Source organism: Pyxicephalus adspersus, chromosome 1 (genome assembly GCF_032062135.1).
Source record: "Pyxicephalus adspersus chromosome 1, UCB_Pads_2.0, whole genome shotgun sequence".
NCBI lineage: Eukaryota > Metazoa > Chordata > Amphibia > Anura > Pyxicephalidae > Pyxicephalus > Pyxicephalus adspersus.
The window spans coordinates 17,203,031-17,218,964 of record NC_092858.1 but is presented as its reverse complement, the minus strand read 5'-3'; the positions used below and the strand labels follow the sequence as shown (position 1 = coordinate 17,218,964).

The 15,934-nt window shown below is 39.7% G+C and overlaps 1 protein-coding gene across 1 annotated transcript in view; it reads left to right on the top strand.

Moving 5' to 3' along the window:
• Positions 1-4,016: 4,016 nt before the first annotated feature.
• Positions 4,017-15,934, top strand: part of TRPC6 (transient receptor potential cation channel subfamily C member 6) — a 98,958-nt gene continuing 87,040 nt past the window's right edge. Inside the window, exon 1 of the mRNA XM_072402898.1 lies at positions 4,017-4,293. Coding sequence (XP_072258999.1) covers positions 4,154-4,293 — 140 coding nt within the window. The 5' untranslated portion in view covers positions 4,017-4,153. The remainder of the gene's footprint in view (positions 4,294-15,934) is intronic.

Below are 15,934 nucleotides of genomic sequence, written 5' to 3'. Positions count from 1 at the left end.
GTAAACGCGACTTAAGGCATCCAATTACCAAACACAATATACGAACTAAAAACCAGCAAACTTTTTTCACTTCTCACAAAACATGATCAATGTATTAAAAACATCAAAACAAAGTGAAGAAAGTTAGAGCACTATGGCCTCAAAAAGGTAAAGCTCGACACGTTTCACAGACACACGCTCTGCTTCCTCAGTTTAATTTGAGACCTACTCACCGAACAGTATCCTAGACGTTCCTATATTGTGGATTTAATTACACGTAATTGACATTTCATACCTACCACTTGACTATTTTTGACAAAATAAAAATAAAGGATGTACACACAACCTTAGAGATTTAACGACAATATTACAATTTCATTAATAGAAGGATTTATGGCTTTAAAAAAAATCACATTGTGATATGTAGGAAAGGCAGATAAGATAGTGGAATTCTCCTTTAATTTTTCTACACATCTGGCAGTAATATCCCATACTCCTGGACTGCAGGCTTCATTCATTTTAGTGTTTGTCTTCCATAAATAACAGCCCATGTCAGAGAGAACACTGATTATACCAACTGCTACATTTATCCTTAAAATATAATTGGCTTGTAACCTTTTCCTCTTCCATGCCTGTCCTGTATAACAGTGACAGCACAGGAAAGAGCTGAGGATCTGCTGATGTATTGCCTCATTTATATCTCACTTGTATACGTACGCTGCGTGTTGAAGTTGCGTCTGGATGGGGTTATTCAATTTTCAATTACTGTGGCCCATAATTGGGTGTCATGTTTCTGTGGTATAAAAATATCTGTTGGCTAGTAGCATTGTGCCTTTGAAGTTATAGTAAATTATTATTACATTGAATATTATTATAGTAACTATATGGATCTGAAAATTGAATTATGAAAATTGAAATAACAACCAAACCCTACCCTTGTGGCTGGACAATACAGTAAATACCTACCGACTATTGTTGTGCATAATCAGCACCCCTAGGCACACTCTGATTCAATGGGGCATTCATGTATGCAAATAGCAACCAGTTCCTGCAAACCGCTCTCCCGTATTCCCCAACCTCCCTATTTATTATTTAAGTTGGCCAATACAACCATGGTCCATACAGGGGAGGACTTGGAACTTTTGACCTGGGGGCCATTCACAATCAGCAGGTCTTTTTATGGTGGGAAAATGTATAATAGGCGAAGGTTTATCACACAATGTGGGCCAGAGTACTGTACTGATTCATGGGCAAAAGTCATCAGGATCAGATTAGAGTTGGATATTAGATACAGCACTAGGGTCCCTTTACAGCAGTGTGGTCCCAGGTTTGAATCCTGCCCAGGGCTCTATCTGCAAGGAATTTTTATGTTCTCCCTGTGTTTGTGGGGGTTTCCCCCCACATCCTAAAACCATGCAGGTAGGTTAATTCAGACTGTATTAAAGACATATGACTATGGTAGGGACATTAGCTTGTTAGCCCCTTTGAGGGATAGCTAGTGATATGACTATGACACTGAATAATATTATGGCACAATATAAATATGAAGTAATATTAATAACTATAATAATAATGAGGGGATAGGTAGAAAGGTTGTAGGTAGATAAAACCTGCTTCCCTGTTCAGATATTCATTAGAAAGAGTAATACTACACGTAACTTTATAACAACCAACCATATAACAATCAGCTGTTAATCAGCTAATTGTGGGTCCTTTCCTAAACTCTAACTTGAACAAAATCTTCACTCAGGACAGCAGGCCGAGATTTATTATTTGTATTAGTCCAAGAGGAAAATGTTGACCCACTAATTCTCTTACCACTACTCAAATACCGCCCTCTGTAGGGAAGATCCAAAGTAAACTCATGACACCATATGAGTAGTCTACAGACATGGAATTAGGGAATTAGGGAGTGAAGAAATACACACATACATATATATATATATATATATATATATATATATATATACAAAATAAATATTATATATACATACATCATACACACCCCTAGCGGTGGGTTACAGTCTACAGCTGGGATTTAAGGAACCATAAAAGAGTTTAATAGCAATGGTGCTTGATGCTCCGAAACAAAATGACGATGAGGCTCACTGACCAGGTAAATGTTCAGCTTCATTTAATATAAGTGTACATTTTTCAACATACGAATGGGCTGACTAACAATATTCATAGTTTTTTTTCCAAATGATGAGCAGCAAGTCCCTTTTTCACATGTAGAATGATTCTTCTTTACTCTCTTAAAGAAACACTTTAAAAAAAAACTTGACTTGAGAAGAGCCTTGATTAATATTATTAATAAACTGTATATAGTGCCAACATGTTATGAAGCGCTGTACATTATATAGGGGTTACAAATCACAGACAGATACAGAAAGTGACACGGGAAAGAGTGGACCCTTCCAGAAACTGAGCCCAGCGAGTCCGCCTTGTTAACTTAGCTTCCCTCCTCTTTCTGGGGCTTGTTTGCCGTTCCATCCAACGCCACCATCTTTTTTCTTCAGGGTTCTTCCTCACCAGGGGTGTAGTGGGACGGCTATGGGTGGGAACGCTGTTCGCTAACTTTTTATGGCAATGGGCACGCATGCCCACTCTTATTTTACAAAGAATTCTTTGGTGGTCTGCAGCTGGTCAGCCCCCCGTGGGGTCAGGAAAAAGAAGAATATGAGGCCAGAGCCAAAAACCACATCACCCATATGGAATTGCAGGCTCAGGGCGGTGGTTGGGTTGTCTCTGTTAACACAAGTGTGGGCGGGTTCTGGTATCATGACGTCACTTCCCCTTTGACACATAGGCAGGGGTGTAGTGGGGTAGGCAAGTCATGGATAGTACCATCCCCCTTTTCCTTTTTTACGACTACCCCCCTATTCCTCACCTTGTACTGTGCAGGCATGAGATTGGGGAATGTGTCTTCCTTCAATTGTAAAAAAAAAATCAGTGCCAATCTCACTGCGCATGTGTGAGATTGAACACTTATTTATACATGATGCATGCCCAATCTCAGGCATACGCAGAAAGAGCAGCCCACAGTCCCTGGGATCTGGGACACCAGGCTGTGGATTTCCCCTTAAGCTGCGGCAGTAAAGACAGACAGGAGGAGACCTTCTTAAGAAAATTAAAAAAAAAACAAAACTTTTTTTTCCATTAAGTAAAAGGAAATGCCCCCCTTTTTATATAGTTGCAAATGTGATGATACATCCACTTTGGCAATTTGGAAAAAATCAGAGAGGATATTTAATGTCTGACCCCAGCTGCATAATATTGATCACAGAATTGACTGGGTTTCTTCACATGGATGTAATGAATATTATATGCAAATATTTTTACATTGCCACTAATTCATTTGGGGGACAAAAAGCTATTCTTGCACAGGAGTTCACCGGGAGACACAAGTGAAAGTAAACACAAATTATTCATCCATCAATTCTCTCTATTAGTCTATATGCATTTGTACCATCATAAAAAAAAAACTATCATTTGGATTTATAAAAATCTTATATCACAAATCTGCAAGAAATGACATTTTATGATACTGTTGGACAGTGTTGAAAAAACAAGCCGGCATTCAGGGACAAATCAATGAATGTGTATATATCTCTGACAATCACATCAGCCGGCTTCCACCAACAATAATAATAACAGCTATCTTTTAAATGTAATTCTTTAACTGTCACTATGATGGAGCCGCTTTCCCTAAGTAATCATTTTAGTTATATTTTATTATAATAAAACATCATACTAAGTGCCTATAGCATGGACTGATGGTTTTATAACACATCCATTTATTACAATTGACTAGCCATAGATGAATAGTGAAAAATGTTTCTCTTAGCCTAATGTATTAAAATTAAAGAGATCTGAGATCAATCAGAATTCTTGCTGGAAGGAGCAGACATGTGCAGGATGCATTCTGCTGTGTGCCGCTAGGGGGAGTGTGATGACTGAGAGTCCTATAGCTTGGGGAGCAGATCAGCAATAAAAAGCATGCAGACTGTGCTGCAAGGAGCAGAGATTGCCTGTGTGCTCCTGGTCTGTGGAGCATCCTCATCTATACCCATGAAGCTTCCTCCCTGCCTGAGAAAGCTCATCCATTGAGGTGCCTTGCTTTACCTGCCTGTGCCAGGGACAAGACTTGCAGCAAAGGATTATTGGAGTTACCATGAGCCACTGTGAGCCTTATGTGACCAGCAATAATAACTGTCCCATCACAGCTATAAGGAATGAGAGCCAGGACTACCTGTTAATGGAGGCAGAGGATGGAGCAGAGAACTCTGTGCACCACTATGGATACTACCACATGTAAGTGCCATCTTGCTTTATTTTAGACAAATGTTTCTCAACCAGGGATCCATGCATACCTAGAGTTCTGCCAGTGGTTGTAAGAGGTTCCCTGAGCAATAAGCAATGTAAGGGTGACTATTCTTCTCAATGGTCAGCAATGTCATTATTTCCATTGACTGCCACACTTATGTACTGCAAGCTGTGGATATAGTAATAAAAGAAGGGGTTCATAAAGACTTGAAAGTTATTTAAAGAGGTTACCCCCAGTTTTAAAAAGAAATACAATTTTGGACCACAGGCAGAAGGTAGGTGGACTGCATTGGGACCGTTGTATCCATCTGTGTCAAACCTATAGGAAGATCCAATATAAAAGTGGCTGTGTTGACTTGTATTTAAAGGTTCTGGTGTGGTCATCCTGAAAACTCCTAAAAGTCTTGTTGCCAATCAGTGGTCTACTGACCGTCAGGTTGATCTACTGATCTGCCGATCAAAGTCAACAATGGCAGCTCTTTATTGCTGTGGTCAAAGGTTTACTTTAAGGTAGCCACAGACATCAGTGATGGCTATTCAGATGTTTTGTACAGTCTTTATCCATAGGTAGGTGACCATAGGTAGTATCTGCTACACACGTTCATGTATGTGTCCTCAATGCTGACCATACCCTATTCAGTCTGATTGTAGAATCTTTGTACAACCTGCTGATTTACCAAAACTATGTGGACAAATCGAAACAATGTAATTCATTTCTATCTAGCCTTTGCACTACATCTTTCAGTGTTTCCCAAGCAGGGTTCCTCCAGAGGTTCCTTGAGCAATGAGCAGCTTGTGCCTCTCAGGTCAGTTCAAGTGACACCAATGATCTTTTCAGCCATCTGTAAGGGTGGTACTTATTATCCAATGCTTTATTTACCAAAAAAAAATCCAAATTTTGACTAATCACAAAGTTTTATTTTTTTTTAAGGTGGCCATACATTGGTGATTTTTTAATTGGTGTAGAGGTTAGATTATGATGTTTTTAAATTGATTGAATCTAAGGAATTGCTGATCAATGCTTCAGCAATAGTTGATTAGGAATGAAGTTCTTTGCCCTATAGATTGCCGCTCCACTACCAATCCAAACCCCTGCATTCCCATTGCCAGTGCACCCATCAACCAATGTATAGCCAACTTTAAAGATATGCAATCAGTAGTTATTACTTTATCAAACTGTTCTAGCTTTTAAAGGGTGACAGAAGAGAAGTACGTGTTGGGCACATCGCCTATATCTGTTTGTCCAATTAAATTGAGATCTTCCATAAACGATAAGTAAATCCTTTTCATGATTGGACACACGCTGAATGAATAATAGATGGTTGGTCATCTTTTTCCAAAGTTTTGATAAGTAGTGGAAATTGAACAGATATTGATAGTACAGTCAGACTTTAGTATGCATGGTGAACTTCAAGCAGAGTAGACAATAGAGACCTTTTGGAGTGAAAATAAAGTAAAGAAACATTGGAAATAATTCTAATTTCACATCTATACTATGTGCAGGATTGTAAATTGGACATTTGATGAGAAAGTAATTGTAAAGAAATAACAAACATTCATCCTGTTTAGTGAATGACACCAGTATGGTACAATTTTGTGTTCATGCCAAGGAATACAAGGAAATGCAGTTCCAAGCTACCAATTTTCAATTCAGCAATGATCTATAATTGCCAATAAAATGATAATTGAATCTGGAATATATAAGAATGACTCCATGTGGGAGCTGATAGATGTCAATTAGATGCAACACTTGTACTCTTGTACAATCTCCTGTAGATTTATGTCGGACATGGGAATACCCGGTTGGGTACAAATCACATGGATTGTTCATGTATGAGCTTTGTTACCCTAAAGGGGCGTATATAGAGATTGTACAATTAGATTGTCAAGTAAGTATACCACCAGTTTAATACATTACCCAAATATGTCTGTGCTTTCTCACATCCAATAAATATTTATGGCTCCATAGGTTGCATTGAAAGTTCAATGCTTTGGGGAATAGTGAACAATAATAAATGAATATGATATGCTGCTGGTACTTGTAGTTGCAGTAAAGGTCTGCAGTGTGCGGATCAGTGCATTTAATACAAATGATCACGGGCAGATATTTCACCCTGCATCTGATATCTGCCATTCTCCAATTGCTACAGGCAGCTATTTTTTGAATGACTCGATCTTCCCTGCTCTCATGTGACAGACAGTGAGCTATGCCTGTTTCACGTCATTCCCATCAGCTCTGCGTAGAATATACAGAATGAGATGTACATGTGTTAGTAACAGTTACAATTAGAAGTGCATCTGACATTTACCAAACATTATCTACTGGAGAATCAATCAATGCCATTGAAAACATACGAACCTGGAACATTCACCATGAGCATGTTTGGTGAATGTCAGATTCTATAAATAGCCCCCCATGGTATCTCTGCTGCACTTTACAACTGAGGTTTGTTGAATGAAAAGCTTTTTTACCGCTGCTGTATTTTTGTATTTTACATTGAAAAAAAAAATACATTTGTGTTATCGCCACTGATCACAGTTGGTGTAATGATTGTAATTTTTTTTAAAGCTGACTGATCCTCGAGCTACGTTGTTTTTTTTTTATAATATCCATATAAAAGCTCTGAATACATTTCCTGTGTTTAATTTAATTGTGGTAATAATCATTCACTGCTACAGGGCACTTTATATATTAAAACATCAGCTGGTAAATGCACGGAGTCTAGTAGCTGATTTAGTAGACGGAGTGGAAATGCGACAGATGAGCCAATTAACTGTAATTTTATCCTTGGATCCCATTTTTCTTAGAAATGGAGAGTTACAATGAAATTAGGCAACACTGGGGTTTATGAGGCACAAAGATATTGTAAGAAAAGATGTTTTGTATTATTAATATAGAGTGGCTTTTATCAGCTTTTTTTTACCCCAGAACCCTTGAAAACAATGTTCAGGTCTTGAGAAACCTCTGCTAAGACCAATTTATGGGGAGTCAATGGCAAGAATGCTCCCTTTACAATGGCGATCAAAATATTTCACTTTACAGACAGCTAAAACAATCATGGTGTTGTGCCGTTGGTTGGTCATGCCATTGGTGTTGGCCCTGAAACAATTTAGGCACCATGGCAGGTCAACCAACAACAGCTCGAAGAACTAAGAACCCTTTCAGATTTGTGGTTGCAAACATGGTTTTATCTGGTCCAAGATGCCCCTCTTCGACCACTATTTTGTCAACCAATTTAACAATCACTTTGTTGAACAGTTGAGAGCGGTTGAGTTTGTGGTGCGGTTCTTCCTCCAGAATAACTTGTTTAGCCAGAAACAACTTGTTGCTTTCAGTAACCACACCACAATCCACCAGCACCGATAAATGTGCACAAATTATTCCTGAAATTCTCCCATTCAGTGTGGTTGAGCCTTCCATAGAATGCTGCAGTCCACCATGAGTCTTTAATGGCCCTTAGACCCCTGGAAAAACTTCAGGAGCCCACAGAGCCCTGGTTGAGAATGTCTGTTATAGAGAATAGTCATCCATTCACCTGCTGATATTATTTAATAATGCAGGAATGCTAATGCTAATCTAAATGTGGCTTGACAATCATCTGAAGGGTCATTTGACCCAAATGTGTTATTATGGTTGTAAGTGGAGTCTTCTTGGTAGAATAAGCCACTGGCTACTAATTCCTTGGCTACAGGGAACACAGAATTCCCAACTCTGCTTCCGCACACCTGATAGTTTTGAATGTTCCAAGCCACCTTTGTGTATCACAGCTCCTCCTATTGCGTCTTCTTATCAGTTACCAATAAATAAAAATGGTAAACTTTGATTTAGATCAGAATTAAATAAAATGAATAATGACCACTTCTGGTATGAAGACCCAAAAACTCAACTGCAGAGATATGACTGCAGAGAATCCTCAACAAACATAGGAAATCGCCCAGGGGTTCTTTAAATATCAGTTTTAGGTAGACTCAATCACAGCACAATGCAAGGTGCTCTGGTAGGTAGCCTATTCAAAATGTTGCAGCATCGGTGGGTTCTGAAGGTGAGGTGCAATCTATTCATAATAAATGCCACAGAAGCACAAAATTTGAACTATTCAATGCTTTGGGTTAGCGCCTGAGTTTAATATGCAATTTTGTAATGTAATTGGTGAGAATGGGCTTTTAAAGTGTATTTGTGTAAAAGAAAATGATAATAGTTTAATCCTTGCCTACTCTCCACTGCCACTTTGTGTTAGGGTTAATGTAGTTGAACAAACCTCTTTTATTAGCAGCTACTGATTCCCTAGGTGTATTCAGATGAGAAACCTTGTACTTTGGGCGTCGGTGACGCACTCAGGATTCTTGCATCCCGTAGATTGTGCTGGATGGGGCATACTCACGCCTGCTCTTCCCTATATATTGTGCGGTCCTTGACATACTCAGGGCTGTTCCACCCTATACACCATGCTGTAGGTGACGTACTCAGGATTGTTGCATCCTCTACCTTGTGCTGCGTGCGGAATTCGCAGGGCTGCTCCACCCTATACATTGTGCTCCACTTGACATACTCAGGGCTGTTCCACTCTGTACATTGTACTTGATGGGGCATACTCAGGGCTGCACCACCTTCTACATTGAACTGCACGTGATGTCCCCAGGGCTGTTCCACAATGTACATTATGCTGTAGGTGACATACTCAGGATTGAAGCATCCTGTACATTGTACTGGGTGGAACATACTCAGGGCTGCACCACCTTCTACATTTAACTGCACGTGATGTCCCCAGGGCTGTTCCAAAATGTACATTATGCTGCACATGGCACAATTAAGGTTGTTGCTTCCTGTACATTGTTCTACATGCAACATACTCAGTACAGTTTATACAATGTACACTGAGCTGGAAGGTACATATTCTTCTTCCTACTCTATGCAGCTGAAATGTTCAGGTCTTCTCCATTTATGTACAATTGCGTTTCATACTGTTTTACTCTGAAAACTGTGCTCTGTGTTATCAGCTGCATACTAGTAATCATGATACTTTTGGCATACTATTAGACAGATGTTATTTGTACCACTATGATTTTACAATCCATTTGGTGACCACACACACTTTTACTTGTTGTTACTTATTAAGCAGGACACACAGGCTCTATCTCCCTCACTTCTTGGAGTCGGAAGAGGAAACAAAAGGAATATTCCAATCACTACTCATCCCTGTCCTATCAACAAAGCCCCTGATGGCGAGGTGACCAAAGTTGCAGAGCATCCCCAGCCATTTTTTAAAGGTTATCCATTATTTAATCATTTTTATACTAAATTGACAATGCTTCCAGCTATAAATGTGCGGTAGGGTCTGTAGTTTAGAATTTTTGCCTTGTGTTCTGCTTTTTCCACAATCTGATCTCCACTAGACATTAAAGTGAACAAAGATCTCCACCATTACTATGGCTTTCCTACATGACATATTTCTTATAAAGTAGACATCAGTTAAAGAAACAGAAACATTCCATGGAAATCTCTCTCTACCATACATGGAGAGCAAGGCAGGCGAGTCAATAGGGGCATGAAGTATTCTGGTAATTCACATTATGTTTGAGGTCTCTGGAACTGCTTACAGCTTCAGTGAACATACCGCAAGCGAGAAACAGGTTTGTAATAATGACATATTGTGGTTGTATGGGACTATTTTTCTAGGTTAGTTCGCATAGCATTAAATAGTAATGGGATGTTTCCAAGGCTGCGACTACAACAGCGGTTTGCTATATAAGAGCATGAGCTATGACCACAGAGCAGTGATATCTGGCTCCCTTCATAGTCATAATAACTATCAACAGCGCACAGATATTATCTCAGGTTATATTCTACTCGTTTAATGAAATCTGGGATCATGATAACACAGAAGCTGAACTGCCTTTGCAGGTCATATATAAATAAAAGTGTATTCTTTCACCTTACATATTGAAACAATTGTGGGCTGGTTTGCTAAAATTTTAGGTTTTTCAACTTTCAAGGTTATTTATTAACTTGTAAGGGATAATACCCTAGGGCTGTGTATACACGTCAGACTATAATCGTTGTTGAATGGTTGCGTTCGTTTTGGGCAAGAATTAATACTCAACAAACTTTTTGGTCAACCAAAGGGTGTTCTGGGCAAGTGGTAAAAAAATGGAACCTGGTGTTGGGGCTTTTGGGCTTTGCTGTAAGTTGATTCTATCCTCTTGTATGTGTTTAGATGACATCAGCATTTCTACATCAAACATATATAGTGTAGAAGTCACAAAATTAAAATGACCAAATATGTGTTGATCTGTGATACCAGTGGGTAGTATTGCTGTATGTTTTTTAAGCTTAGTCCTGTATGGCCCTGGTCAGCACCAGTCCCCCAATCTAACACCGCAGTCTTCACCTTTAGTAAGCCCCCCGCTCAGCCTCGGGGGATTGGTTGCGTCTCCCAGCACTCAGTTGCCCCCAGGACTTACTGCCCAAGGGATGATGTCTGGGAATGAGCTGGCAGCAAGCCAGGAGCCCACAGATAGCAGTACCAAGATTCCAACAAGTCCAGAATACAGAAACAAGGTCATACACAGAATATCCGTCCACCAAAGGAAGTACACAAGGGCAAAACACAAGCAGAGATGGGGTCACAGGCAAAGGTTGGTCTAGGCAGCATAAACTGGCAATGTCAGAAACAAGCAAGGTCAGCAACAGTAAATTAGACGATAAATCTCCAGCACAGATTAGCCCAGCAAGCATTTATACAACAGGCACCGATGACTGGGAGCAGAGAGGCTTTAAAGTCCCAGCAGCCAATAGCAGTGAATCATGAGCTGATCAGCATCTAGAATCCCCTTCAGCTCTGCACAGCCTAACAATGGATGCTGGGGATGCCAAAAATCCATCAGGCTGCACATCTAAAGGGAAGCACGTTCTGCTGGTATCCCATTTCTCCTGTCTTGACATGAACAGGACAGAACAGACAGTATTTATTACCATGATGGTGCATGGCACGGTGTCGCCGGACAGATGAGCATTTCCTAAGTCCATCCTGGGAGACCCACTAAAAAGTCATCTGTTTGTTTGGGTTGGGGATGAAATCTAAGCATCTACCATGCGGTTGGATTAAGGTTGTAAAATGACTAATTGGTGGTTTTTTTAATGGGATGCTGTATTTCCTAGGGGTCACCATGTACCTTTCTTCTCAAGGTCTCATTGTTTCATTTCCTTTAGTGCAGAGCACAATATTATTGTCTTTATTGATCATATACAGACTCATACAGAGAGGCAATCACGGGTCTCTGCATTCTAGAATATTATAACTCAGAACATATTTCTTTTATTTTACCATGCTGTTGACCCTGTCACAGACATCCAGGCAATCACATTACTTTAACCGACTCCCAAAGGAACAACAATCACCCGTTCAAGTCATCCCTTAGACTGCACTGTGCAGCTGAACCTATTTTCACAGTTTAATTGGCAATAAGGATTTTTATGTTGTATGTTGTTTTATGGCATGGTATTGTTGCTACGAAGTCAAAAAAGCAACATAATGGTCCTACAAAATTGTGAGCATCAATTGCTATAAAATTGTGTAAAACCTTACAGGCTTATTGATGGTTTTCAAGGCTTGTTTATATTGCTAGAAAGGAGGGGTAGGTAGGTGTAGATGATGGGGTACAACCGCTTACTTTAATCAGATGACTCAATTTGACAATTGTTGACCCATGGGACTCAAAGTTCTATATCTGTGGGGTGGGGGGGTTATTTGAGTTTTGGGGGGTGGGGGGTTTGGGAGCTGGGATTTATTAAGTACCAGTCTAGTGAAATTTCTGTTGCTATGGAGCAAAGGACCTCTGATAGTTTTGTGGTTTTGTGATCTCTATAATTAAAACTTTCAGTTTATCATATAATCATATATATGTTCAAGTGATCAAAGGTATATTTTGTAATGCTCAGATGTACTTTTGAGAAGGGATTTATTATTCCAGCTAAATTTTTTAGGGGAAAATATCCCTATTGTGTATTGTACTTGCTATCTGCTATCCAATAAACACAAGTTTCTTTATTAGTTACACCTTAGTTGGAACCCATTTTGCATTTAGTACTGCTGTAATTCTTCATTGCATAGATTCAACAAGGTCCTGGAAAAATTCCTCAGGAAATTTGGGCCATGTTGACAAGATAGCATCAAGCAGTTGTTGCAGATTGGTTGGCTGCATATCCATGATGTGAATCTTCAGTTCCACCACATTCCAAAGTGCTCTGATTGAGATCTGGTGCCTGTGGAGGTCATTTCAGTACAGGGAACTCATTGTCATGTTTAAGAAACCAGTTGAGGATGATTTTAGCTTTGCAACATGGTGCCTTATCCTGCTGGAAATTTTGGTAGTATTTAAACAATGCTCATTTTGTACTAAGGGGCCCAAAGTGTGCCAAGAAAATATTCCCCGATCCATTATGCCACACTTATCCTGAACTGTTGATACAAGGCAGATGTATGCATGTTGTTTACACCAAATTCTGACTTTACCACCTGAATGTTTCAGCGGAAATCGAAACACACCAGACTAGACAATGTTTTTCCAATCTTCACTTGTCCGCTATTGGTGAGCAGATGCCTTTCTGCATACCCCAGTTGTAATAGGCAGCTTTTTGGGTTGCATTGCTTTACTTTCAGGTGAAACCAGTCTGGCCATTCATCTCAGACCTCTGGTATCAACAAGATAGAAAACTGCCACTTACTGGATATTTACTTTTTTTTTACTAATATCGGTAAGCCGTAGGGAGGTTTATGCGTGAAAATCCCATAAGATCAGCAGCTTCTGAAATACTCAGACTAGCCGGTCTGGCACTAACAACAATACCATCTTTACCTAAAGCATATCTATACTCAGAATTTTTACTTCACATAAAAGGGTAGACAACCCTTTTATGTAGGGAAAACATTCTGTTTTGTTTTTTTGTTTTTTTTTAGGTGCAACACCCTTTTTAAGGGCCCCTAATTCTCGGTCGCCTAGGCGCACCTTCTGCGCATGCCTGAGCATTTCGAGCATGCGCAGAAGGAGCCTTTTTGCTCAAAGAGGAAAATTTGCCGATGTCACGCATGCACAGTGAGATTGGCACATTTTTTTCCATCCTAGGTCACTCGATTTTGCGCCTGGGTCGGGTGATGTAGGATGAAGCGGGACCAGATGCCAGACACCCCCGGAGTGATCAGTCTGCCCTGCGGGATCGAAGGTAAGTATGTTTTTTATTTTTTTTGTGTTTTGAGTATAGTTCCTCTTTAAATCCACTTTCTTTCCCATTTTAGTGCTTGCTTGAACCTCAGGAGGTCATTTTGCAGTGTCTACATGCCTAAATGCATGGAGTTGCTGTCAGTTTTCACATTTATATTAACAAGCAGGTTAACAGGTATACTTAATAAAGTGGCGCAGTTATAACTTCTAGAAATTCATTATAACATAGCAAATCTTTGATTTTTCTATTCAGTTTCATTATTTTTTTAACAGAATGCTTCTAAATAAAACATAGTATTATGTGATATTAAAAGACAAGAGAATACTCTGTTAGGAATATTGTAAAGAAGTATGGCAGTGACAGGGCCCTCTGCAACAACAAACAGAATTTCTATCAATTTTTTGTTTATTATTCCCAGTGTTCCATGTATACAGCACTATTTAAATGTCTTTTGAACTGCCTGAGCCAGACCTTACAGTGCAACTACCTGTAAGACTAACACAGCATTTTGTGACAGTCTGCCACATACATTAGTGTCTAATGGTACTGTACATGAAAATCATTACATTTTAATAGGATATGGGGAGTTTGAGACATGCAGCAATCACATGTGCACAAAATAGACACAGACTAATAAGGAGAACGGTAAAGGCTTGTCTATATTATGGTATAGTACGTTGCCGTAATGCAAGCAGTGCAATGCAATTTCCTTGTGTTGTGAAGTGCATTGTAATTCCACTGCCCATTTAGTTTTATTGTGACCCAGCACAAGTGGAATCAGTCCTGCTTTATTTATCCCTGCAGCATATTGCAAGGCACACCTTGTATTTTGGTGTGCTGTACCACACATGAGCTCTGGTAAAGTACTCGGGTGACAATAAAATTAATTATGCATTGCAGTATCACAATTGTTTTAGTTTATTTTGCATATTTTTGCATATTAAATAGATACTTTTTGTATTTATTTCATAGAGAAGGTAGGACTGAAAACCATTTTTTTTCTGCTATGTCCAGTTCGGGAAGAAATCACTTATTGTCTTTTAGACAGTTGTCCCTGGAAAATGTGTCCTTGTTTGAAAATTTACTTTCCAACTCTGCAAATGAGAGCTCTAAACTTTAGAATTTCTCATCAATCTTGTCTTGGTGAAAATGGTCACCAGTATAAAGGGGGTGAAAGAAGTGAAATCTTGAGAAGTGGGAGCTTTCTGTGGGAGATAGCAGGCTTGCAGTAGTTCAGTGAGGCAGCACACGATCAGTTTTTAGCAAAAACAAACTCGGGCTCCTGCCTGGGTGTTTTATTGTCACAAGGATGCAAGCTAACATAATGTAAAACAAAAAAACAATCAAAAACTTAGCCTGGCTGGGCCACTAACTACATTTTTGGTAGATCCATCTCTACCTAATACAGTACGACAAAAGTAATTTTGCGTTTTCCTCTTGAGCTCTTTTCCTTTCATGTTTTTGGAAACCACTGAGCACCCAGCAGTCTGCTGCTGATTCCCTAAATAAAGCACTTCTGCTCTTTAAGTTAAGACTGGGACTTGGATCCTTCCCAATTTCCTTGGCTGGCCCCAGGACCCTTAAAACTGGTTTTCAATAGAAGCCAACTACACATACAGTTCCCTGGAGCTCTTAACAAGCAAAGCACCTTTGCCTGGGTGCTATATACACACCATCCAAGACCTTTCCAGCCAAGCCATGGGACACGCTGTCACACAAGATAGAAGAAACCATGGTGAAAAGTGAAGTAGCAGGGTCTGAATATTTGTAAAAGTAGATTTGTAACTGCAAATATCTCCTTTTTTTTTACATACTTTTTTGGAGTTCTTTACAAGTAGGCTGTCTTAAAAAAAAATGGACAAAAAATGAAAGAAGAGTGCTTTTCTTTAATGATTTTTTTTATTGAACAAAAATGTTATAAACCATATTTATAAACCAATAAATAATTATTTGCTTCATATTTGCCAGATCACAGTGCTTTCAGGGTTAATCCTCATTTTCTACTCTTATAACTATAGGAACTATACTCAAAACTCAAAAAACAAAACTAAACCACACTTACCTTCAATCCCGCAGGGCAGTCTGATCACTCCGGGGGTGTCCCGCATTGGGTCCTGCGCCATCTCGGCATCCATCCTGGAGCCGGTGCTCCGGACACAGCCGTCTTCGTCTTCATTTCTGTGTTCCTCATTCTACATCACCCGACCCCAGCGCCAGATCGGGTGACGTAGGATGCGCATGCGTGAGATTGGCAAATTTTTCTCTTTGAGCAAAAAGGCTACTTCAGCGCATGCCCGAGTTGCCCATGCCCAAGAGCCTTCCGGAATGCCTGATGTAGGTATCTCGGGAGGCTTTGCGCTCCCATTCATTCTCAACCACCTAGTCAACTGAGAATTAGGGGGTGGTGCT